Raw genomic sequence first — 25,901 nt, 5'->3', positions numbered from 1 at the left:
GAGTTGCAATCAACAAACAAAACAGCAGCAGCAGTGAGCTATAGATCTATTTCCCCCCAAAGAGCAACATAACATGTACCTTTCCCAAAAGCTGCCCTCTCTTGTAGAGGGTCCCGGTGCCTGGATCCTCTATGAAATACTTTAAGCCGTCCCCCTCTGCTTTCCTGCGGGCGGCAGAGTAGTCCATCCTGCCCATGCCCCCCCCCCCAGTTTTTTGCCAACTCAGATGCACAAATGTGCCCCCTCCCGGCTGCTCCTCCCAGCCCCTCTCCTCTTCCCTCCAGCTGCTCAGAGGCGTGTGCTGTCTGGCCAAGCAGGAGAGCGTGTCCAGCTTCTTATAAGACAGGGGGGTGGGACCAGAAGGGCCTCCCCTGCCCAGCCTTGCCAATTGGGCCGAGCTAGCCTGTGTGGAAAGCAGGAGGCTGTGCCACTGAAGTCAGGGGGGCGGCGGGGGGGGGGGGGGGCGGGAGTTTTGGTTTCTTTCTTGCTAGGAATGCTTACAGAACATACCTGAATGGGAAAATAGGGACATGTTGGTTGGTTGGCAGGCATGCCGTCAGCCAGGAACAGACGGACTTTTATTAGAGAATGTTTAACGTATGGTTTACAAAAGCAACAGTGAAGAGAATTTCCCGATAAAACACGGCCGCGTACTAACGAATGTGTGGTTGCAATGGTAGAAAGGATATAGCACCGTATGCAAGTTCCTACGGATCTGGGTAGAGTCCGGTTGAAAGAGTTCAGTGAGAGGCATGTCCAAAAGGTCCAAGGGAGGGACAGATCCCAGCCTCACTTCGTGACCTGCATGTATGTATGTACGTATTTATTTATTTTATTTTTACATTTATATCCCGCTCTTCCTTCAAGGAGCCCAGAGCGGTGTAGTACATACTTGAGTTTCTCTTTCACAACAACCCTGTGAAGTAGGTTAGGCTGAGAGAGAAGTGACTGGCGCAGAGTCACCCAGCAAGTCTCATGGCTGAATGGGGATTTGAACTCGGGTCTCCCAGGTCCTAGTCCAGCACTCTAACCACTACACCACGCTGGCTCTGTATGTACGTATGTATGTAACCTCCCGCCTCGGGAATGTGACCTATCACATATCTGCATGCTAAATGAACCATGCCAGCACAGCGGCTGACCACGCCAGGAACTCCTGCTGACAACACCCCTGGAGGACCCCCTGGACCTGGAGAAGACCCTCCGCCGCCAAGGACCCAGGCCCAGAGGCTGCAATGGGCAGAAGAAGACTGGCACGGCCCTGCCGGCGGCCACACGCGAGGTGAGGCTGGGATCTGCCCCTCCCTTGGACCTTTTGGACATTCCTCTCACTGGCCTCTTTTAACCGGACTCTACCCAAACCTGTAGGAACTCGCGTACAGTGCTTACAGAACATACTTGAATGGGAAAATAGGGACATGTTGGTTGGCAGGCATGAAGTCAGCCAGGAACACACTACATTGTCCTGAATCCCCAGAGGGGTCGGGTTGTGAGTCTGCTACAGCAAACACAGAAACAGAAACTTGGGGCACCTGAGAGACAATGATGACAACAACAACTACTACTATTACTACTACTACTACAACAACAACAAATATTTATAGACAAGAAAAGTTTTCATAGTGCTTTACATAGAAAAATAAAGAAACCAAATTTGCTCCCGGCCAGGGGCGTAATGAGGCTGGAGTGGGCCCAGAGACAAAATTTTAAAATGGGCCCCTCGCTGATACACACACACACATACACTCCACATGTGACTTGCCTCTGGGGGGGCCCTCAAGGCGTGGGTGCCCCCAGGCAGCTGCCTCCCCTTGCCTAATGGTAGTTACGCCCCTGCTCCCGGCAGATGCTTTTGTGGGCCAGATCCCACTTTGTCAGATAGCTGCACTGCTAGATTTAGGAACAAGCTATGGAAGCTACAGCTTAGGGCCTCACATTATGAGGGGCCTGTGGTTTTTTTTTTTTTTTTAAGGACTAAATGTCAAGTTTTACAGAATTGGTTAAAAAATTGAGAAAGAGATCTTTTAAATTTTATGTGGTCTAGTGATTAGAGTGCTGGACTAGGACTGGGGAGACCCGAGTTGAAATCCCCATTCAGCCATGAAACTAGCTGGGTGACTCTGGGCCCGTCACTTCTCTCTCAGCCTAACCTACTTCACAGGGTTGTTGTGAGGAGAAACTTAAGTATGTAGTACACCGCTCTGGGCTCCTTGGAGGAAGAGCGGGATATAAAATGTAAAAATAAATAAATACAAACACGGAGTGCAGGTTGTATTGCTTCTAACTGAACAAAAGAGGCACCTTTTAAAAGTGGCGATTCTCGGTATTGAAGAGGGGGAGAGCAACTGGCCCTATCCATCGCCGGATATTGAGCAGAGGGAGGGCAACTAGCCCTCTCCATCCCCAGCACAGCATCCCTCCAGTGGCTGTCGCTGGTGTCTGTCTTATGTTTCTTTCTCAGATTGTGAGCCCTTTGGGGACAGGGAGCCATTTTATTTATTTATTTATTTATTTATTTATTTATTTATTTATACCTCTGTAAATTGCTTTGGGAACTTTTTGTTGAAAAGCGATATATAAAAATTTGTCGTGTTCGTATTTTTCAATTTAATAATGCTGTTCAGAATGTACAGAAACATGTCTGTACATTAAAGCAGGGGCATAGCTAGGGGAGAGGGGGCCTGTGTCCACTCCTCTTCCTGGCGGCCCCTTGGAATGAGGAAGAAAACAGGTGGAGCTGGAGGACGCTCCAGAGCTGGGGGCCCTGGAGCATTTGAACCCATCTGCTCAATTATAGCTACACCCCTGCATTAAAGGTTTCCATAGATACTAAGTAAGAAATCATAAAGCCCCTTGAAGTGTCGACTCAATGTGTGGCAGCTGTGAAAAAGGCCAATTCCATGCTAGGGGTCATTAGGAAGGGGATTGGAAATAAAATGGCTCATATTATCATGCCCTTATACAAATCTATGGTGCGGCCACACCTGGAGTACTGCATACTATTCTGGTCACCACATCCAAAAAAAGGGACATTGTAGAACTGGAAAAGGTGCAGAAGAGGGCAACCAAGATGATCAGGGGCCTGGAGCACCCTCCTTACGAGGCACGGCTACAACACCTGGGGCTTTTTAGTTTAGAAAAAAGACGACTGCGGGGAGACATGATAGAGGTCTATAAAATCATGCATGGTGTGGAGAAAGTGGATAGAGAGAAATTCTTCTCCCTCTCCCATAACACTAGAACCAAGGGGCATCCCACGAAATTGATTGCTGGGAAATTTAGGACCAACAAATGGAAGTACCTTTTCACACAACGCGTAATCCACTTGTGGAATTCTCTGCCACAAGATGTGGTGACAGCCAGCAACCTGGATGGCTTGAAGAAGGGTTTGGATAACTTCATGGAGGAGAGGTCTATTGACGGCTACTAGTTGGAGGGCTATAGGCCACCTCCAGCCTCAAAGGCAGGATGCCTCTGAGTACCAGTTGCGGGGGAGTAATGGCAGGAGAGAGGGCACGCCCTCAACTCCTGCCTGCGGCTTCCAGCGGCATCTGGTGGGCCACTGTGTGAAACAGGATGCTGGACTAGACGGGCCTTCTTGGGCCTGATCCAGCAGGGCTGTTCTTATGTAACTTGGGTTATCTACCTCTAATCCAGGTTTCCATGCTTTTATGAACAAGGACAAAAACCACAAGCCCTTGTGGTCTGAATCTGAGTAACCCTGCTTCTAACCCTCAGTCTTAACCCTGGTTAATGCACCTCAGGGCCCCTGGTGTCTGGGGTTGTTGATGGTGTATCCACTTCCTGCAGTGTTGGAGGGTGTGGTGGCGACGGTGTGCAATGGGCGTACATTGGCGGCTGGTGGGAGGAGCAGGCAGGCCCTGGCAGTAATACAACCTCTTAAAGCAAGCCTGCCTACGCGCAGGAAGGCCCGAAATCGGGCGATGACTTTCATTTGGGAGGTAGGCGGGCTTGTGCCTATTATGCACTGTCACCGCACCTGCAGGCGCTGCACCCTCATAATTTGGGAGGTGGGTGGGCGGGTGCTGTGCAGGAGGAGCTCTCACCACCGCGCAACACTTTTAAAGGTTAAAACAAAATTTAATTTAACTCTTCCCCCCGCCCTTCTTGCTTGTGGAGGGAAGGGGTGAGGGGAACCCTTGCCACGGGGCGGGGCAAATCTTTGGCTGCTTACCCTGCTAACTTGGCAAAGAGTCACCTTTTACCGTGGCGATTCTCTTTATTTAGCAAGGGGAGAGTAACTGGCCCTCTCCACCCCCAGCACAGTACTTCCAGTGACTGTTGCTGGTGTGTATCTTATGTTTCTTTTAGATTGTGAGCCCTTTGGGGACAGGGAGCCATCTTATTTGTTTGTTATTTCTCTTTGTAAACCGCCCTGAGCCATTTTTGGAAGGGCGGTATAGAAATCGAATTATTTATTATTATTATTATTATTATTATTATTATTATTACCAGCAGCAAAGAGCTTAATCCACCCCTGCACGCATACAAAATGCAAACAGCACAACAACGAAATGCAAGGCCTGGTTGCCCGAATGAAACAGCATTGTGAGAAGTGTGTCCTTCTTAAGCTGTGTATCTGTGTTCTAAAAATGAAACTTACATCTAACCCAGAATATGTATTAAGGTTATATGAGACAAGAAGAACGCACTTTTCCTAGAAAATGATGTGAATCTTCCAGACTAGTGACGAGAATCTTCCTGACTAGACTCTTCCTGACTAGTGATTTAAATTGTGATTTAAATAATTAACATCGAGCCTTTCTGTGAAGCAATCTAGATTATTTGCATATTATGCAAATTATGTAGCCACCAATTTGCATTTTGTTTATGTATTTATTTGACAGATTTTGTGTACTTTCCCCTCCTTCTCTGCCCTCCCATGTGATTGGATCCAGAGTAAAATCTGGGGAATCCGGGCAGCGCATTTGAAATCTGTGTAAATCCGGGTGGAATTTAGCAGCCGGGTGGAGAGGAGCCCAAATCCAGGGGCTACCCAAAATTCTGGAGGACATGGCAACCCTAAATATAAGGAACTGTGATGGGGTGGGGTGGTGACAACAAATGGAAGTGCTGAGGAGGAGGAGGGAGAAGGCATCTCCACTTTCCCGCCTTTTTTCTCCTCAGGACTGCGACTTCCCTAACGGCATCTTTCCCCGGCTCTCACAGCCTCATGGAGAGAGGGGGTATCCGTCAGTCCTGCCTCACAATGGCTCCAGGAGACCCTTTCTGCTTTCCTGCCTTTTTTCACCTCAGAACTGTGACCCCCGACAGTGGCAGCTTTCCCCCCTCAGTGCCCCATGGAGGGCAACTAGGGTGGCCAGGGCCAGGGGGTGAAAAAATTGATATCCATCACCAAAACAGTGGAAATAGAGGATGCTTCCCCCCCCCACCAAAAAATCTCCACTTTGCATAAAATTTGCATATGTTTATTGGTATTATATACATGCATAGTTTGATAAAAATTGGATAATTTGAGAATAAATACAACTTGTCACTGTGAAGCTGATGACCAGGAGAGCTGTATGTCTGCTGTCTAGGTGCTGAGTTCTCAAGGCCCCCTGCTTCTTAACTGTAAATTCAACTCCTGGGTACTTTCCAAATTAGCCATTCAACAGCAGCAAAATGCTTCCTTTCAAGCAAATCGCCGTCAAAACGTAAATAGCAAAGTGCCCAGCAGGGGGAGCAGTCTCGTGAAAACGAACAACCCCCCAAACCAGCAACTTTTAAATGCCGGATATACAACATTATAGCACTACTAGTGTTTTCAGGCCCGTTAAATAACGGGCGCTAGTAAGTGATCTGGGCCCACCCCCACTCCCTCTTGCCCTCCCCCCTCCCCAGAAGTCTTGCGCTCCACCCACCACTCACCCGGCAACTTTAGTCAGTTGGGGCCCAGTCTTCCCCTTGCCACCGCCTCCATGGCCACGCTGCCGGTCCGATCTGGGCCGCCCCCGCCCCCGCCTAACATTCCCGGCCGGGCAAGGGCCCCAAAGTGTCTCCGCCACCGGGCGTTGCCGGCGCCGCCAGGCCTCGGCGGCGGCTCCACCACCACCTTGGGCGGCTTTCCTCGCCGCCTCTTGCCCCCGCCCGGCTTCCTCTGGCCCCCCGCCCGGCTTCCTCTGGCCGAGACGGCGGCTCTGCCGGTCCGATCCTTGCTTCCCAGCTTCTTCGGGCGGCCACTTCTGGCCGCCCAACATGGCCGCCGGGTGCTGGCGGTCGTGTCTCTCTTGGACTGTTCTGAGCATGCGCTCCGCGCATGCTCAGAACAGTCGAGGCATGAACGCACGCTTGGTGTCCGTCCACGGACAGACACCAAGCGTTTTATTAGAGAGGATATTGCAATGATTAAATTTGAAATAAAGCATTGGAAATATGAACGACACCCTGCTCTCCACGTAGGGACTGCGGTGTCACAACAGAGGAAGTGTGGAAGCACACTTCAGAGATGCACCGTGACTCCATTGCAGGATCTAATCTGGAAAGCGCCCAGGTTTGGTTTACGACACACACAGCGCTCTGTCCTCGTCTCCACGGGTCACCCAGCCTGCTTTTCCCAACCAGGCCCACAACTTGGCTCAGCTACTCCAGAGCCAGCCTCTTTGTATGCTTGCACAGGGGCTGCCACTGTCTGAAGCTGAACTTCCCCTCTGACTTCCCCTCTGGATGGATGGTCAGTAGGATGCCGGCAGGGGAGGGAAGGAGGCAGAGGCAGAGAAGCTGCCCATAAGCAAACCAAGATGAGGGCAACCAGGGTGATCAGGGGCCTAGAGCACCTTCCTTATGAGGCAAGGCTACAACACCTGGGGCTTTTTAGAAAAAAGACGACTGCAGGGAGGCATGATAGAGGTCTATAAAATCATGCATGGTGTGGAGAAAGTGGATAGAGAGAAATTCTTCTCCCTCTCCCATAACACTAGAACCAGGGGTCATCCCATGAAATGGATTGCCAGGAAATTTTGGACCTGCAAACAGAAGCATTTTTTCATACAATGCATAATCCACTTGTGGAATTCTCTACCACAAGGTGTGGTGACAGCCAACAACCTGGATGGCTTTAAGAGGGGCTTGGATCACTTCATAGGAGGAGAGGTCTATCAACGGCTACTAGGCGGAGGGCTAGAGGCCACCTCCAGCTTCCAGCCTCAAAGGCAGGATGCCTCTGAGTACCAGTTGCAGGGGAGCAACAGCACGAGAGAAGGCATGGCCTCAACTCCTGCCTGTGGCTTCCTGCGGCATCTAGTGGGCCACTGTGCGAAACAGGATGCTGGACTAGATGGGCCTTTGGCCTGATCCAGAAGGGCTGTTCTTATGTAAAGTGTTCAGAGCCAACATAATGTTCCAGCTTCCTCCACCCCCGCCAAATTTTGGATGCAGCAACAAATGCAAATATTGGGTCGCCAAAAACAGTCGCTTTTCCACTGCCAGTGAGGCGTAGTGGTTGGACTAGGACCAGGGAAACCTGAGTTCAATTCCCCATTCAGCTATGGAACTCACTGGGTGACTCTGGGGCGCTTTCCAGATTGCCTGCCACAACAGTGTCACTACATGTCCTCCAAGTGTGCTTCTGTACTGCCTGTTCCTCGAAATCGCAGTCCCTGCACTGTCAGCAAGGTGCCATTCACATCTCTGATACCCTCTTTTGGGTTTTATTGCTGTGTTACAGTCCTATAACGTTGCATGTGCGGAGCAAAAGAAAAAAGCAAAAAAGCTGTATTTTCCCGTTGTAGGGGTTTCCCGCAAGCTAGAAAAGACTGCTCCCCCTGCGTGTGGCTTTGCACAGCTCCAACCCTTTCTGTTTTGAATGCCATCTGCTGCCAAGCCAAAGCATTTTACCAATGTTGTAGCGGGTAATTTGGAAAGCTCTTGGGCCAGTCACTTAACTCTCATAATTTAAATCATGTTTTAAATCAATTTGGTTTAAATCAAATCAAGCCTGCTGCAGCCTCATTCCCAGCAATGGGGTGGCTTTTTCCTGCCACAGAGACCCAGAGAGCAGAAGTGTGTGTGTGTGTGTGTGTGTGTGTGTGGTCATTCTGCTCCTCAAAAGGGATTCTTGTCTCTGTGGTTTGGGCCCAGTATTCAAGCTTGTCCAGATGAGATGAATCTCGCTTGTTTTTCTAAGGGGTTAGCCATCCCCCAGCCCCCAGCTTTGTGTAAGAACATAAAAGATTAAGATTTGAGTAAGAAAAACCAAATTCACAAGTACGGGCTGCGGAGACCCAGCTTGGCAGTAGCAAGAGCCAGCTAAAGGTTTAGCTGTCAAAAAGGTAGGTGAGGGTATCTGGGAGGTAGGTGATGGTAGGTGAGGGTAGGTGAAGGTGAAGGTAGGTGGGTAGGTGAAGGTAGGTGAGGGTAGGTGAGGGTGAGCTTCACCCCATAGGTGAGGGTAGGTGAGAGGTGAAGGTAGGTGAGGGTATCTTATCTAGCCTCCATCCATTTGAAGTGCAAGCAACGTTGAGTTCTTTTAAAAAATATCTGTTGGGCTGCTGTTGGAAACAGGATGTAATTTTTCTTTAACAAACAATATTTGTTTGTAAAATGTTTTGGGAGGGCCAGGAAAAACATCAGCAGGGGGTGGGGGGCAGGGCTGCCCCAGCCACCCCCCAACCCCCGGCTATGGGTCTGGGTAGCAGTGCATGTGAAAGGGACCATAAGTTGAGCATGAAGCAGAAGTGTCATGGCGCTCCTTAAAAAGTGAATGCAGTCTCTTGGGCTGCATCGACAGAGGCACATAGGGCCCAGCTCCCGAGAAGTAAGTGTGCCACTGTGCCATTCTGCACTCGTCCTCAGACCTCACTTGGAATCCTGTGTCCAGTTCTGGGGCCCACCGTGAAGAAGGGCATTGAGAAGCTTTCCATTGACCAATTTAGATTTGATTTTTAAATTTGGTTTTAAAAACTGTCAAAAAGTTTTTAAATTGTTTTGTGCGCTCTGTGTGTGTCATGTGTTGTGATTTCATGCTTTTAATTTGTTTTTATTCGATGTTTTAATGCTCTGTTGTGAGCTGCCCTGGGACCTTTTGTTATGGGGGCGGTGTTTCATAGCTGCTTCCTTCCCTCACAAACACAAAGTAATCTTAGATTTAACTAAGACTTTACAGTACTCAGAAACAACTCCTCAGCAGGCGGCGGGGTGGAGGGAGAGAGCGCCTGCCCCTTATAATTTAACCAGCAATAGGGGCAGGACTCCACCTGGTGGCAGCAGAGAGCTATAAATCCTCCTCATTTTCCTTTACCGCCGCAGTTCCTCAAGGAGGCAGCAGCGACTGAGGAAAAGAACCCCAAACTCCACATTCCTGTAGCCCTATATATCATTTCCCCCCTCCCTCTGCTCTCTAAACCCCAGCCTTCCACTTGCTCTAGTGTCATGAGTCCGATCTGCAGCTGACCCCAGGGCCACATAGATCACAGCCATTGTGTGTCCTTTTTTCAGAAGGCTCCCAACCTCGTTTCTGTCAATTCTAGAGCCTAGCTATACTTTACGAAAACGGATACAACTATGGCAAATATTTATATACCGCTTTTCAACAAAAGTTCCCAAAGCGTTTTATAGATATATTAATTAATTAATTAATTAATTAATTAAATGCATCAATCAATCAATCAATTAATTAATTATAATTGTTTCAGAACCTCAGAAGCACAGCTCTGCTGAGCCAGCGTGATGTAGTGGTTAGCGTACTGGACTAGGACTTGGGAGACCCGAGTTCAAATCCCCATTCAGCCATGATACTTGCTGGGTGACTCTGGGCCAGTCACTTCTCTCTCAGCCTCACCTACTTCACAGGGTTGTTGTGAAGAGAAACCTATGTATGTAGTACACCACTCTGAGCTCCTTGGAGGAAGAGCGGGATATCGCTCAAAGGTCCATCTAGCCCAGCATCCTGTTTCCAACAGCGGCCAGCCTATTGCCCTAATCGGAAGCCCACCACCAGGGCACAAAAGCTGCATTCTTCTTTGTCCCCAGGCAACTGATATTCAGAGGTAGACTGCCCCTGAACCTGGAGATCCCACTTATAGATATTGTTCAAACTGTTTTGAAGGATTGCAGTTCTGTTGTGGGTTTTCAAACAGTTGTTGGACTTTTCTTCACAAGAACACCAGAAGCCCTTTTGATTCTTGCTTCCCGCAGTGGCTAATTAAATGTTTCTGGGAAACTCAGGGCATGTTGGACTAGGACCAGCGAGGCCCACATTCAGATTCCTGTTCAGCCATAAAACTCTGTACAGGCACTTAGCTCTCAAACTAACCTATCTCATGAGGTTGCTGTGAGGATAAACATAACCAAGTACACTGCTCTGGGCTCCTTGGAGGAAGGAAAGGTTGTGCCGTCGAGTCAATGTCAACTCCTGGCAACCACAGAGCCATGTGGTTTTCTTGGTAGAATACAGGAGGGGTTTACCATTGCTATCTCCTGCACAGTATGAGATGATGCCTTTCAGCACCTTCCTATATCGCTGCTGCCCGATATAGGAGTTTCCCATAGTCTGGGAAACACACCAGAAGGGATTTGAACCAATAGTCTCCTGCTCTCTAGGCAGGTTGCTTCCCTGCTACGCCATTAGGTGGCTCCCTTGGAGGAAGAGCAGGATATAAATGTAAAAATAAACTAAATAAATAAAATAAACAGCTCTCCCCCATTGTAAGTCTTCAGAATTTAGTATTGCAACATACATTGCCTCTGGGCATGGAAGTTCCATTTAGCTATCATGGGAAATTACTGCCAATGGACTTCTGTGAATTCAACTAACCCCCTTTTAATAAGAATATAAGAGCCCAGCTGGATCAAACCATGGTGGGACCACCCAGTCTAGCATTCTTTTCCCCATAGTTGCCAAAGCCTAGAAGCACGAACGTGATCATGATAATGGACTGGACGTGCTTGTAGTTTGCCTCCCAGCTGCTGGCATCCAGAGGTAGACTGCCTCTGACACAGAAAGCCTATCTAGCCATCTCAGTAAAAGCTGCTGATAGACCTCTTCTTCATAAATGTCGAATCCCCTTTGGTGACAACTCAGCCAATAGCCATCACTACATCTTGTGGCAATGAGTTCCATAAGATCATTTGTGAGAAAATGAGAGTGAGCTTGGGGGAAATAATCTCTTTGCTGGAATCCTAAGGAGCCTGGATCCTTTCTGGGTCCTGTCCTGTCTCCAGATTGGTTCTTCAAGTGGTGCCAATGACTCTTTTTGTCGGAGTGACACTGACTTCAAGAATCAGCTGCTGCTTCCCCCCCCCCACTCCGCCCCCACCCTGCCATGTTTTGCTCTCCCATCTGCACTGTTTTCTGCTCTGATGGCTTGAGCACAGATGAGCTTATTTCTTTTCAATCTCCTGAATCCACAGTGTATCTGCAAACAATGACTCAGGCTCTCTGGAGGATAGAGCTTTAGTCCCAGACCCGTCATCAGGAAACGGAGAAAAACAATCACTAGCTAAAGCAGCCGGGCTTTCGTCCTCCTAGACTGCACTTTCCCTATCAGCCCAGTTTGGAGACTTTGGCCAAGGAACAGAAGTCCCCAGACAAGGTATGGGCTCTTCCTCGCAGGGTGACCGCCTGTCACCCAAGAGTGCAGCATCACTCATTCATTCATCTAAATGTTTTTTTACTCTTATCTTTCCACTAGTAGAGCTTTCAAGGTGGCTTAAAAACGCCATTTGAATACCCATACTCAATAGAGTTTAAAGGGGCGTTTATATACATGCTATTTTTAGTCATAATGATACGTCTTCCCAACTTTAATTATTTTTATATTTATCTAGTGCTATCAGCATACATGGCACTTTCAAGAGAATGGCAGTTCAGGTCCCAGCCCCAGCGAGCATACAATCCAGTTATCAACGGAAGGCAACGGAGGAAGCAGAAGGGAAGGGAGTAGAGGTGTCGTTTCCCCCATGGTATAAATAAGCCCTGTTGTTGGCCAGGAGGATATCTCAGGGTTGTTGTTGTTTTAAGTCAAGTTTGTAGTTCTCATGGTAACAGGGATGATGTATTCTGGAAACGGACTGGCAGCAGCATTCAGAACGAGAATAGCTGGCTGCCCCTCTCCTGGACCTAGAGCTGTTTTCTCCTACCCGGCTGCTGCCCATTGCTTCCTGCCACCACACCTTACTCTCTGCAAACCCAGGTCACCACCACCGTGACCCGTCCCAAACCTTACACAAAGCTTGCATGAATATGATCATCAACCGTCATCACCATCATCCCGCCTTGCAAGACAGCTCAACAAAGCAACACTTAAAATGTGGCCAGTAAATTCAGAATAAAATGGTTTGATTTTCATTTTACCCAGTGTGAGCCCTAACAAATGAAGAATCCATTGCATTATCCCCTTACTGAAGATGGCTGAAGGTGAGACCCGGAGGCAGGCTTTGTATGAAGGACCTTCCAGATTCACAGCTCCATCTGCAATTGCCCAAAGTGGCTTTCACTCATTTCTTTTGAAAACGAATATACAACCCTGTATGGAAGGAGAGTATTATTAATTGCAGAGATGGAATTGCTGGGGCACCCAGAGATGGTGGCTCTTTCACGACTCCTCCTACGGAGCTAATGGCAGAGGTGCCATTCAAAGCAGAGACTTTGCATTGGAGTTTTCCCTGTGACCTTTTTGACCTCTGCAGGGAGCACAGCTGGGGCAATCTGCTTGGCAGTCCAGGTCTTCCCCATAATTGCCCATCCATCGTTAATGGGGGTGGGATTGCATACCCTCCCCCCCTTGGTTGCCTCTTCCCTCCTCTGCAGGGGCACCTGAACTTTTGAAAGCATGTGTGACAGGCAGAAACCCAACTGGTGCAGCACATTTCCATCTCTGTGCTGGGATGTTTGTGGCTAAAACTGCCTTAGTTTAATTTCTGCCAGCTTTATTGCTGGTAAAGACTCAGGAGACCCCCTAACCTCTCAAGCAAGCTTTTAGTCCATCTCTCCTTCTCCCTCTCCCTCTCCAGGAAGGAGTTACAGCTCAGTGGCAGAGCATCTACTGTGCATGCAGAAGGTCCCAGGTTCAATCTCTGGCAGCTTCTCCAGGTAGAGCTGGGAGAGACTCTTGCCTGAAAACTTGGAGAGTTGCTACCAGTCAGAGCAGACAGTAAGGAGCTGGATGGACCAAAGGTCTGACTCAGTAAAAGACAGCATTATATTTTCATAATATTTTGGGAGGGATCCATAGAAGGTCCTTCGTTCAGCTCCTAGAAGCATCTCCAGGTAGGGCTGGCAAAAACTCTTGCCTGAAACTGTAGTGAGTTGCTGCCAGTCGGTGAAGACAATACTAAGCTAGATGGACCCACAGTCTGATTCGGTACAAGGTAGCTTCCTATGACTTCCTGATCCTCAAATTCAGTCTCTCAGACCTAAGTGTGGGCTTCATCTCCAATTCGAGCTCCTAGTAGGTGCCTTAAGCCTACCATGTCAAATCGGAATGGAACCTTTTATAATTGTACAACCCTCAAGCCCATTACTGATCACAATGCTAAGGAAGTCAATATTTTCATATTTTGATCCGGTTTCAAGTGCAGTTTGGCAGGCTTGTGAGTCAAATAGCACTCTTTCTCAGTACTGGAAGCTTGTTTTGTCAGTTTTAAAGTCTTTGTTTTCCCTCTGAATGTTGAATTGCAATGGGAAGCACGTTTTGCAGGGCTTTTCACCTTGAAAACAAAAGGAGAGGGAAAGTAGAATTTTACATAGGAAAATTCAGGTCAATAGAGCTGGTCCATCCAGCCCGATATTGTTTACACCAGGCCTGCTCAACTTAGGTCCTCCAGCTGTTTTTGGACTAGAACTCCCATAATCCCCAGCCACAGAAGCCAGTAGTCAAGGATTATGGGAGTTGAAGGCTAACATCTGCAGGAGGGCAGAAGTTGAGTAGCCCTGGGCTACACTGACTGGCAGGAACTCTCCAAGGTTCCAAGCAGGGGTCTTTCCCAGCCCTACATGGAGATGCTGCCAGGGATTGAACCTAAGACCTTGCACTTACAAAGCAGATGCTCTGCCACTGAACGATGCCCCACAAAGGAAATTTTCTTCCTAATTTCCCAGTTTCCCTGCTGAGCACCCCTTCCAAGCTCTTGGAGAAAGCAAAATAACTCATGTCAAAAAGCAGGACCCAAACACAGCCAACTTGCACAACGCAAAGTGCAGGATTTAGGCTTCCCTTAGATGTGTGTGTGCACACATGCATTTAACTGCACAACACATCCTACGACACCCCCCCCCAACTCTCTCTGGTTTATTCCTGCATGTGATTGATATATGCACTGCCTCCTGAGTTGTTTTGGCCATCGGCCATAAATAAAGTATCTTACTACCCAGACAGGCACTGAGCCAGGTCTCATGATCAGTGAGACCCGGTTTCAGGAGCTCAGTGAGGAGAGCAGGCTAAGCCCGCTGTCCCCGCACACGAGCAGGGCGGGAGCCCTGGGTGGCCAGATCGGCTGCCCACATGATTGCCGGCTCCATGATGGAGCCGGCAGGGGGTGGGGAGAGTGGGGGGCCGATTGGCCCCTGGAAGCTCCAGCCTCATGTTGGTGAGACCCCCGGAGCTGGGAAGTGGCTTTTCGCCTCCCCTCCGGGGGTCTCCTTGTGAGTAGCTGCAGCGTGGAGCCACGTTGAGGCTACTCATGATTTTAAAAACCAGGTTTGTGGAGTGCTTGCTCCACAAACCCGGTTTTAGGGGTGGGCTACTTGAGCGGGTTACCCGCTCAAGAACCACTGGGCTGGCAGCCGAGCGCACTGCTTCGCACAATTGCAGAAAATCGGGCTAGCAGAGGTTAGCCCAATTTTCTGCAATCGTGTGAATAGCCTCACTCCCTCCTGAGCATGGGAACATATATGAGAATAGGTTGACTGTTGAGTTGGATGCTGCTGCTGCTGTCACCCCCATCTGACTTAGCTGGGATGAAGCCCTCAGTGAGGAGGAAATCCTCTGAGATCAGGTTTCTGTAGTATTCATAAGAACAGCCCTGCTGGACCAGGCCCAAGGGGGCCTCTCTAGCCCAGCCTCCTATTCCCCACCGTGGCCCACCAGATGCCTCTGAGCAGCCCACACAGGCAAGAGCTGAAGGCACGCCCTCTCTCCTGCTCTTGACCCCCTGCAAGTGGGATTGAGAGGCATCTTGCCTCTGAGGTGGTGGCCACTAAGAGTCGGGGCAGCTAAGCATCCTCAAAGGGTCCCAGGAGCTTGGGGGGAACTGCTTAGATATAGTGTCTAGACTGGACAATCCTAATATATATCAACAGTGCTCCTGTCACCTTTCTGAACTAGCTCCACTCATCAAGTTCCCAACTTCAAAGTTTAACTTGCTCAGCATCGATACTTTTCTGTGTAGGCTGACAGTGAGGGATCACAGCCTGCAAAATCCTGCATCTCTCTGGTATCACTCTGTAACTCCTGGGATTAACCCCCCCCCCGCCCCCAAAACCCCCAAGAGTGCCTTGTCTCCTATAACTATCAGAACATCCCGCCATGTGAGAGGTAAAAAGACACAGGCTTTCCCCAGACTTTTCAAGCCTCCCCTTGCCAGAGCCACTCTTGATTTATGCCAGTTATGATAAACATTTAAGATGGATTTTTCAGCTTTGAAATGCCATCCATCATTTGACCAACAGCCAATAGCCATTGCAAAGATTAAATAACAGACACATTTTAAACTGTCATGAAGCACGTATATAAATAGGTTTTGGAATGTTTAACATTTTCTATCTGAATTTTGAACTTTTAAACATTTTAAATATAGCAGCAGGAGCAACAGCAACAACAGACTTTAAGGGCCATTACTTCCTTTCTCTTTTATGCTTGGAAAGACCTCTCTAAACTCCTTTGTGATGCCATCTCTCTCTTACTCCAGGGGATCCCAAATCTGAATCTCCAGATATTGTTGGACTACAGTTCCCATCACCCCCTCTACAATGGCCAAAGGCAACCCCATGCTTTTAATTACAAATTATTATAAGCCCAGAATTCAGAATAGTGAAAAATGTTTTCTGCAGGGTTTCTTTATTGGAAGAACTTCTGTTGGGATAGGGATTGTGCAGGTTTTTGAATCACAAACTCCTAGCCTGAAAGGAAGATATCTGGCCCCTCTGTTAACAGTCACAGGCAATACCCTTTCAGATACAGTAACTTAAGGAAAGGCAGGCATCTCCTTACCTCTTTTGGATTTGGGGATGCAGCACAGTCTATGATCTTACAGACAAATTCCTGAAAGTAAGGTCTATCAATCGCTATTAGCCATGGTGGCTAAATGAAGCCTCCATGGAGAGGTGCAGTCTACCTCCAAATGCTAGGCCCAATCAACAGGGTACGGCTGCTGGGCTTCCATCTGTGCCATCTGGTTGACCACTGTTGGGAACAGGATGCTGGGCTACATAGTCTCATCCAGGAGGGACCTTCTTATAGCCACCAACATTCTGTGCTGAAATGCTCAGTACTTATAGATCAAGACACGGGTTGGGTTGGGAGACCTCCAAGGTCAGTTCCACCTCTCAGGCCACTGCTCAGGTGCAGAGCATCTGTTTTGAAAGCAGAAGGTTGCAGGTTCAGTCCCTGGCAACATCTCCATGTAGGGCTGAGAGAACCACCTGCCTGAAGCCTCGGAGACCTGCTGCCAGTCAGTGTAGACAGCACTGAGCTGGATGGACCAATAGTCTGACTCAGTATAAGGCAACTTCCTATGTTCTTATGAGTGCCTAGAGCACCTTTCTTAAGAGGCAAGACTACAACACCTGGGGCTTTTTAGTTTAGAAAAAACGGGGAGACATGATAGAGGTCTATACAATCATGCATGGTGTGGAGAAAGTGGATAGAGAGAAATTCTTCTCCTTCTCCCATAACACTAGAACCAGGGGTCATCCCATGAAATTGATTGCCAGGAAATCTAGGACCAACAAACGGAAGTACTTTTTCACACAATGCATAATCAACTTGTGGAATTCTCTGCCACAAGATGTGGTGACAGCCAACAACCTGGATGGCTTTAAGAGGGGTTTGGATAACTTCATGGAGGAGAGGTCTATCAGCAGCTACTAGTTGGAGGGCTATAGGCCACCTCCTGCCTCAAAGGCAGGGTGTCTCTGAGTACCAGTTGCAGGGGAGTGACAGCAGGAGAGAGGACACGCCCTCAACTCCTGCTGTAGGCTTCCAGCGGCATCTGGTGGGCCACTGTGTGAAACAGGATGCTGGACTAGATGGGCTTCCTTGGGCCCGATCCAGCAGGGCTGCTCTTATGTTCTTATGAGAGTAGGCTGGAAGGGATGGGGAAGCACCCCCACCATCCCATTTGTTTGTGGATTGCTTTAACTTCTGATGAAGGGTATTTGTTTTAGAATATTGGGTGACCCCATTCCGACAGCAGTGACGCAAGAGAAAGTCGGCGGAGTCCCCCCTGGCAAATCAATTGCTTTAAAAATGTCCTTGGGGAGGGCAGAGGTGGCCAAAGACATCTTGAGGGGGAAATTACATCGCTTTGTTTGTTCTGTGTCAATAGAGTTGCTGAATTTAAAATAAATGGGAGCAGAGGGTGATCCCCGTGGCAGGAGAGAGGACATAAATAATTCTGGGGATTTTGTTGCAGACAGCCACTAGGCCTCCCTTTTTGCCAAGCCGCCCACCCACACCTCGGCCAGCAAAACTAAAATGGACACACACACACACACACACACACACACACACACACACTTACTTTCAACCAATCAGGTTTGGGCAGAGGTATCAAGCGCAGATAATGAGGCTGATATAATAAAGCCCCTGGGTGTTTTGCCGCCCAAACAAAGCCAGAGTGGGTCCTAGTTCAGCACCATGGCCAGCTCCAGATTCTCCATCCTCTGCTTTGGGTGCTCCCTCCTCTTACTCCTGGGAGCCTGTGAGGAATCCACAGAGATCCGGGGTGTGGGCGATGCTGCTGAGGAAAGTCAAGAAGAAAAAGAGTTGGTAAGGGGGTGAAGAAAAGCTTGGGATAGTATTTGCAGGGCGGGAGTTTCTGGGACATAGGAGGCTGCCAGACGGAGTCAGCCACTTGGTTCATCTAGCTGAGTATGGTCTGCACTGACTGGCAGCAGCCCTCCAAGGTTCCAGGCAGGAGTCTTTCCCAGCCCTACCTGGTGATGCTGCCTGGCATTGAACCTGGGACCTTCTGCAGGGAAAGCCGATGCTCTGCCACTGAGCGATGGCCCCATCCCCAAAGGTGGCATACTTGAGTCTTCCATCCAGACACTGACATAAGATTTGCCTAGCGGCAACAAGATGGCTGTATCAGGTGCCCTTAGACCATTCATTGGGACAAGATGAAATAGACCACCAGCAGTTGGCTGTGTGCATCTGGTGCTGCAAACAGAATAAATTTGTGGGGGAACTTTAAAGATCCCAATTGTGGCATCCGCTTTTGTGGATAAGAGCCTCAGACAGTAGGCTTGAGTTTACAGTCATTTAAGCCAAGGCAGAGCCATGCTCAATGGATACGGGTTGTTTGCTTCTTTGGTCTCACTGGCATTTGATTTGCAGATTGAAGCCCTGCAAGAGGTCCTGGAGAAGCTGAGGAACAGTCAGCTGCCATCCATCGAGAAGAAGTTAGGCTGGGTGCCCTCGGTAAGCAGAGGGGTTTGGTGCAAAATTGAGTGGCAGAAATCCACATATGGAAACTTTGGCTGCGACTGCAAGTGAAACGCCATTTACTTTAAAGTAGTAAACGAAATAGAATTCCTGCAGATCATGCAAACTGTAGCATTCAGTTTGTCCTCTTGGGCGCACAGTCAGGGTGAATTACCCATAAAAGTCGTTGAACCCCTGCTAATTTGGCAAAGAGGCACCTTTTAACGTGGTGATACTCTTTATTTAGTAGGGGGAGAGTAACTGGCCCTGTCCACTCCTAGCACAATAGCTCCAGTGACTGTTGCTGGTCTATATTTTATGGTTTCTTTTTAGACTGTGAGCCCTTTGGGGACAGGGATCCATCTTATTTATGTATTATTTCTCTGTGTAAACAGCCCTGAGCCATTTTTGGAAGGGCGGTATAGAAATCAATCAATCAATCAATCAATCAATCAATCAATCAAATAAATAAATAACTGAATGTCTGCATGCTGAAGAATAGGTGTTAGGGACATAGGAAACTATCTTACACTGAGTCAGAATCTTGGTCCATCTAGTTTAGGGTTGTCTACTGTGACTGGTAGTGGCTCTTCAGAGTTTCAGAGAGAATCTCCCCGTTCTATCTGGAGATGCTGCCATGGACTGAAGCTAGGGCTTTCTGCGTGCCATGCAGATGCTCTTCCACTGAGCTATGGCCCTTCCTCTACTGCACTGAAGAAGATGGGAGTGGAGACCGATTCAACAGTGTTTATCAGACCAAGTTGCTGCCTCAGGTTCAACTAATCTGAGACTGTTTGATTCCTAGATTAGTGATCAAAAGGGTGGTTCTATGTGCAAGTGCACCAGGGAAGATCAGTGGATTTTTATGTAACTGATCGTCTTGCTGATAAGAGTATATTTGTTACCGATTGTGTTATCAAATGTTGTTCCACTGCATATAAGTTCCATGGAGTAATGATGGAGCCCCCTTCATCAGTTCGGTAAGGATGATGCTCCCGATTTGGGTAAACTTCATTTATCTAAACGGAACTATGACTTTTGAGACTAAGTGTACCGAGTATATTGAGTGAAAATATCAGACTATAGTGATGTAATCTGGTCAAGTACCGCAATAAAGATCAAGTGTACTGTTCAGCTTCGTTTCATTTAGTTTTAACTGCAGTTTGGTATAGGAGTATTACTATCTGCAGGAAGGCCAAAGTTATGCAGCCTTGGTCTAGAATAAGGCTGCATGCTAGCAACCCTCCAGCTGTTTTACTACAATGCCCATCATCCCTTACTGGTGGCTACTGTGCCTGCGGATGATGGGAGGTGTAGTCCAACAGCAGCCAGAGGGCTGAAGTTGTGCAGCCGTGGTCTATCCTTGCCTTAAAATTTAAAAAGCGGAGCTGCTCCCAGTGAGGATTCAGCTGCCAGAGTTTCTCCAGCCTGCAGACTTACTGAGGATGCATGCAGAGTCCCAGTTCTTGAATTCGGTGGGTGGGTGGGTGGGGGGTGACAACCCTAGAAACAAAGCTGTACTAATTTCTGCACTGGGGCTGACCATCTGCCTGACAGGCAGGAGGAAAGCAGAACCAGGCAACCCCAACACACGCCCGAGTCACCTCTTTACCGTTTGCAGTGCGATGCCGGGGAGCAGTGTGCGGTGCGGAAAGGGGCCCGCATTGGCCGTCTCTGCAACTGCCCCCGCAGGACATCTTGCAACTTGTACATCCTCAAGTGCTTGTGATGAAGCAGCACACGGGGTGGCGGCAGTGGTGGCGGCGGCGAGGAGGGGCACGACTCCTAGAAGGAACACCTTTGCTCTGTTGCAGGTGAGAAGAAAGTGCTCAGCATAACCTTCTGGCTCTGGGATCCCAACCAGTAGCTAAAATGAAAGGCTTAAAGCAGCAGTCCTCAAGCTCGGGGTCTCCAGATTATGTTGGACTACAACTCCCATCCTCCTCCACCACAAGGGCAGGGGGTGATGGAAGCTGTAGTCCAACAACTTTGGGAGACCCAAGTTTGAGGACCTCTGCCCCTCACCACAGAATTCCCCCACTGCCTTACGGAAAGCTCCAAAACATTTCTGTGGTTACCTGCTTTGCTTTCCCAGTGATGCTCAGGCATTGGTTTACAGGGAGCTGGCTTCAGGGAAAGGTGGGGTGTATTGAAGATAACTCCACCCCTGATTCAAGCAAATGAGGGGCAATCTAGATATGGGACCTCCCTCCCCCCCACACACACCTTCCCTCTTGCAGCAACCAGCTGCATAATATAATCTAAGTCTGCAAAGCCCCTCTTCCATTCCACATTAATATCGTTAAACTGAAGGGGTGGAACTTCCTTCCATCATCTTCAACAACATTCCCTCCCTCCCATTTTTAGATAATTAACAGTCATCTTAATGAAGGATTCACTCAAACTCAGACACTCACATAGAACCTTTTTCTTTTTTAAAGCCAATCCCTACTAAACAGTCTGATGCTACTGTTTGGACTAGATCTCCTTGTGTGCCCAGTGCTTGCAGGCCAGTGATCTCCACTATTTTTTAAGAGGACACCACTTTGGCCAAAAACCCTCGTGAGAGCCCTTGCCCACTGTGTTGACCTTGGCACACAGTACTTCACTTTTCTGAGAGCTGGGAGGGTCCTATAAGAGAAAAAGAGTGAGTGAGCGAGCGAGCTCTGTGGGGAAAGTGCCGGGAAGAGCTCCACTTCCCAGCCCTGGATGATGCACACCTTCCAGGATGATGAAGGGCCTCAAGAGGGCTCCACCAGCACTGCACAATGGGAACAGTCACCTCCACATGGTGTCTGTGCCAGTGATGTAGTCACAAATTCAGAAGTGCAGCCGTTCTCCTTAACAGACCCAACAGCCACACCCATCCCAATGACCACCCCCCTCACTTAGATGCAATAACTTGGAGGGGTTCTGTTACAAGAAGTCAAGGATCATGTCGAGTCTAGGGAATGTACTAGACTGCATGCTCCCTGAAATGCACTGGTTCTATCCAAGTGGCCATTTGGGAGGAACCAGAGTCTTTCAGTGGGCATTCCCTGTCATTCGTTTCAGGATGCCCTGACACTAGGCCACCATAGGACTTGCATGCTGGCAGTTTCGGGTTCAATCCCTGGCAGCATCTGCAGGTAGGGCAAGGAGAGACTCCTGCCTGAAACCTTGGAGAGCCGCTGCCAGTCTGTGTCGCCAATACTGAGCTAGCTGGACCAAGAGTCTGGCTCAGTATAAGGCAGCTTCCTATGTTCCTAAGACAGGAAGCATGGCAATAAAATGGCTGGAATAGCAAGAGCAGCACATTCTTTCCATGCAGAGAGCCAAGGGCTGGGCCTCCCTATGGAGACCCTGGAGGGGAAAAAGTACCAGGACTGAATCCCTGCAGCACGACACTCCTGGTCTGTGCCGAGTATTCCGCTCTGGCTGAAGCATCGCACAGACCCAACAAGCAGTTAGCCAGGAAGCTGCACATAGGATTGATGGGAACCACCCCTGGCTCCTGGACCTTACAGTGAAGGTGACAACTGCTGCTTTAGGGCCTTAGTCTTTAGGTGAAGGGGTGGCAAACAGGCGAGGTGTGTTTTTCGGTAAAGCGCGCTCTCTCTCTCTCTCTGCTGGATAATGGGCTGGTTCTCACCATCAAAAGCTGGGTAGGCAGAGCATCCTGCCAAGCTTCTGGGAAGCAGCCAGGCATCTGCAAAAAATCAAGGTAGCAAGAAGGGGGCACAATCATGTGCTAGCCACAATCTGGGTAGGACAGTGGTGGCTAGCCCACCCCATGTACCCAGCACTGTAACCAAGGTGAAGGAAAGGCATGTGCTATGCCTAGCCAAATTGAGGCTAGCACACCATCCCTTCTCCAGTTCCCCATCCTGCTACTTTGATTATTTTTGGGGGGCCATTTCTCAGGAGCACACACAGGGCTTGGAGCCTGGCTGGATTCTCCTCCCCAGCTTTCAATCATGAGAACCAGCCTCATACTTAAGATGCTCTTTCATGTAAACTCGTTTAGACTCTTCTCTACAGAGCACATGCCATCTTAAGTGCTTTAAAACGAAATCCCAGTATTTAGCTGACAGGAAAATCATGAAGCATCTGAACATGTTAAATGAAGTTGCGGATCTGATGCTGTAGGTTAGAAAACCTAGCTCTGCTTATACTAAAAGGGGGTGGGGGCTACAGCTTCATTATTATTATTATTATTACATTTATATCCTGCTCTTCCTCCAAGGAGCCCAGAGCGCTGTATTACATACTTGAGTTTCTCTTTCACAACAACCCTGTGTAGTAGCTGAGGCTGAGAGAGAAGTGACTGGCCCAGAGTCACCCAGCAAGTCTCATGGGGGATTTGAACTCGGGTCTCCCCGGTCCTAGTCCAGCACTCTAACCACTACACCACTCTGGCTCTCTTTAGAGACATCCGAGGGCAAATGAGATGGCACCAGTGCACTCTCTAATTTTCTCATCTGTGTGCGGAATGAGCTTTGTTCTGGGCAGCAGTATCCAGGCAGTGTGTGGGTGCACCTGCATTCAGAGTGGGACCTTCCAGATTCAACCTGAGCGGGATCTAAAATTAAATGAGAGGACATCAAGAAACTTGTGAGCGAGCATGCACACACACACACACACACACACACACACACACACACGCACACTTTAGAGGGAACACTGGATGCCTCTAAAGCACTCATAACTAACTGCTTCCTTCTGCGTCTTTCCAGGCAGATGAAGCCCTAAAGGGCCACCCCCAAACACCCCCCCAGCGGAAAGAGTCCTCCAGCCTGGATTTCCCTCTCTGGTGGCAGTCAAGTCTCTGGCTCCTACATCCTCTCAGCACAAAATGTTGCCTGCTGCATCCAAGCTCCTGCAGCCCTTCTGTACATATGCATACAAAGATATATATAAAACAAAATTTGGGCAGTGCTAGTTTTTTTTAAAAGTTGATTTTGTGGGGAGGGGGAGAGAAGTGTTCTGACAGATTATTCAAGCAAGGTTTGTTGGCGAGATAAATTGTCAAGAAAATGGAGACGTCGTGGGGTTGGAGAGGGCAAGTGAGATCTGAATGGTTTTGTGCTTCAAGGAAGAGAGATGCTGCAACAGAGGAAGTTTTCCTCTAGAAGACAGAAACCTCCATTAAACCAGGGAAGCGATTTGTGCAGCGGGCAAGAGGAGATCACAGTACAGGCTTCCCCCTCCCCTCTTCTGTCTTCAGCAGCCGTTTCCCTCCTAAGAAACCTCTATTAACCTTCTTGCAACATGCCACGAGTGCTTTGGCAAGCAAGGCAACAGCAGTTAGACAAGGACACACGCGGCCACCATACCACAATATGCTCTAGCTGAGGGTGGAGGAATACCCACATCACTGTAGTCAAGTACTACTACGTCAAGGACAGGGATAAGGAATCTCAGCCAAGCGTCTGCAGTAGATGAGCCCCATGGACAGCTCAGAGCAAGGCAGGTCTAGCATAGGCCGGCACAACTGTGGCCCTCCGGCACTTGCTGGACTAAACTCTGATGATCCCTCACTGTTGGCCAAATGAAGCTGGAGGACTGAGATTGTGCAGTCCTAGTTCAGCAAGTCTAAGAAAGAGCTGATCTGAAGATGCTCCTAGAAGTGAGGAAACACAGGAGGAGCTCCCCAGAAACTAGCTCTGTCTGGCTACCAGTTTGTTCCTGGAATGCCTCTCTGGCCTGCTGCATTATTCCAACCCAGGGGAGGAGAGCCAGTCTTGCAGTAGCAAGCAGGAGTCCTCTTTTCCAAGCAGGGTCTCTCCTGGTTTGCATATGGTGGGTGACTCCATGTGAGTCGTGTAAGGGGAATCTCTTAGGGTTGTAGCTCAGTGCTAGGACATGCAGAAGGTCTCAGGTTCACTCTGGCATCTCCAGGTAGAGCTGGGAGAGTGGGACTCCCACCTCAGCACTTGGGAGAGCTGTTGCCAGGCACGGTAGACCAGTGGTTGCCAACTGGGGTTCCTCCAGATGTTGCTGAACTACAACTCCCATCATTCCCAGCCACAAGCTGTGGATGGGAATGATGGGAGTTGTAGTTCAGCAACATCTGGAGGACCCAGTTGGGACCCACTGGTGTCGACAATACTGAGCTAAGTGGATCAGTGCTCCAACTCTGGATAGCAGCTTCCTATGTTCTTAACAAGACTTGAGAGAAGCGCAGCTCTAGCACTGCTGCTTCAGCCACTTGCATTGATGCAGCACAAGCTAGAAATCTTGCAGCTATAATTTAAGCAAACGTAATAACTGCAGGCATCTGCTGAATTTGTAGTGAGCTTGTTTTAGATTTTTACAGGCTTTTTGTACACATTGTAAGTCGCCTTCACAAGTCTGGTCAGGAAGGAATATGACGTAAGAAGTTGCCTTATACCAAGTCAGATCCTTAGTCCATCTAGCTCGGCAGTTCTCCGAGATTACAGGCAGGGGGCTCTCCCAGTCCTACTTGGAGATGCTGCCAGGGATTGAACCCGGGACCTCCTGCGTGCAAAGCAGATGTTCTAGCAGTGTGCTATTGCCCCATCCTGAGGGGGGGGGGGGACATCTTACAGCAGACACTGCTCACATGTAGTTACCCACCCAAGTGCAAACCAGGGCAGATCCCAGAATAGTAAAGGGAACAATTCATGCTTGCTACAGCAAGAGCAGCTCTCCTCTGACCCCCAGAGAAGGGTCCAAATCATGCTCTCCCACAGAGCTTTGGAGATGTTGCATTCCCTGCACACACACCCCACCCAAAAGCAACAGATGCCTCCTGCATTTATGCCACTTCAGGCAGGTTCCATTCTGATCAGCACCAGGAAGGCGCGAGGAACCCAGTTCACCATTTTAAATGCAGGGTTGGAACCAGGCTAGAATAGCCCACCTTTGCTTCTACACACACAAAAGGCAGTGCTTTGATAATAGGAACATAGGAAGCTGCTATATACCGAGTCAGACCACTGGTCCATCTAGCTCAATATTGTCCACACAGACTGGCAGCAGCTTCTCCAAGGTTGCAGGCAGGAATCTCTCTCAGCCCTATCTTGGAGATGCTTCCAGGGAGGGAACTTGGAACCTTCTGCTATCCCCAGAGCAGCTTCATCCCCTGAGGGGAATATCTTCCAGTGCTCACACTTCTAGTCTCCCCTTCATGTGCAACCAGGGCAGACCCTGCTTAGTTAAGGGGACAAGTCATGCTTGTTACCACAAGACCAGCAATCCTCTCCAGTTCCAAGAAGCTTTTTGGGGGAAAGATGCCTGAATTTCAGCCCACTGACAACTTTCAGGGCCCTGAGAAGTTAGATAGATCGGCTC

The 25,901-nt window shown here is 49.0% G+C and overlaps 2 protein-coding genes across 9 annotated transcripts in view; one reads left to right on the top strand and one right to left on the bottom strand.

Annotated features, from left to right (window-relative positions):
• The window catches only part of LOC128346819 (serine/threonine-protein kinase PLK2-like), a 53,529-nt gene extending 35,565 nt beyond the window's left edge, over nt 1-17,964 (bottom strand). The window contains exons 1-2 of one of the 6 annotated variants that reach the window (XM_053300524.1): nt 17,701-17,964; nt 12,362-12,485 (exon numbers count right to left, since the gene is read on the bottom strand). Coding sequence is in view for 3 of the 6 variants with exons in the window: in XM_053300518.1 (XP_053156493.1) it covers nt 80-196 (117 nt within the window). In the remaining 3 variants the exon portion in view is untranslated. Of the gene's footprint in view, nt 1-79; nt 436-3,301; nt 3,736-5,892; nt 6,190-12,361; nt 12,486-17,700 lie in introns of those variants that run through there. The other 5 variants (XM_053300520.1, XM_053300523.1, XM_053300518.1 and 2 more) reach the window with 5 other exon arrangements.
• On the top strand, nt 3,733-23,509 carry LOC128346820 (cocaine- and amphetamine-regulated transcript protein-like). 3 transcript variants are annotated; one of them, XM_053300525.1, is made up of 4 exons: nt 3,743-3,962; nt 18,519-18,602; nt 20,227-20,419; nt 23,321-23,509. In XM_053300525.1, the coding sequence occupies exons 1-3, from the start codon at nt 3,789-3,791 to the stop codon at nt 20,332-20,334; spliced, it is 366 nt and encodes a 121-aa protein (XP_053156500.1). In that variant the 5' UTR covers nt 3,743-3,788; the 3' UTR covers nt 20,335-20,419; nt 23,321-23,509. The 3 variants fall into 3 exon arrangements, 1 of the variants encoding a protein (XP_053156500.1); XR_008317227.1 differs by lacking the exons at nt 18,519-18,602; nt 20,227-20,419; nt 23,321-23,509 and adding exons at nt 11,371-11,552; nt 11,788-12,312 and having other exon boundaries at nt 3,733-3,962; XR_008317228.1 differs by lacking the exons at nt 3,743-3,962; nt 18,519-18,602; nt 20,227-20,419; nt 23,321-23,509 and adding exons at nt 3,966-4,088; nt 11,371-11,552; nt 11,788-12,312.
• The last annotated feature ends 2,392 nt before the right edge of the window (nt 23,510-25,901 follow it).

Source organism: Hemicordylus capensis, chromosome 2, assembly GCF_027244095.1.
Source record: "Hemicordylus capensis ecotype Gifberg chromosome 2, rHemCap1.1.pri, whole genome shotgun sequence".
Taxonomy (NCBI): domain Eukaryota; kingdom Metazoa; phylum Chordata; class Lepidosauria; order Squamata; family Cordylidae; genus Hemicordylus; species Hemicordylus capensis.
Note: the sequence above shows the minus strand (reverse complement) of the source record. Positions and strands in the feature narration are given on the sequence as shown.

Excerpts from the sequence above, each read along its gene's own strand:
- LOC128346820 (XM_053300525.1), top strand. The coding sequence starts at position 3,789 with ATGGTGTATCCACTTCCTGCAGTGTTGGAGGGTGTGGTGGCGACGGTG. Across the intron at positions 3,963-18,518 it reads CGATGACTTTCATTTGGGAG|ATTGAAGCCCTGCAAGAGGT; the intron begins GTAGGCGGGCTT and ends TTTGATTTGCAG. Across the intron at positions 18,603-20,226 it reads AGTTAGGCTGGGTGCCCTCG|TGCGATGCCGGGGAGCAGTG; the intron begins GTAAGCAGAGGG and ends TACCGTTTGCAG.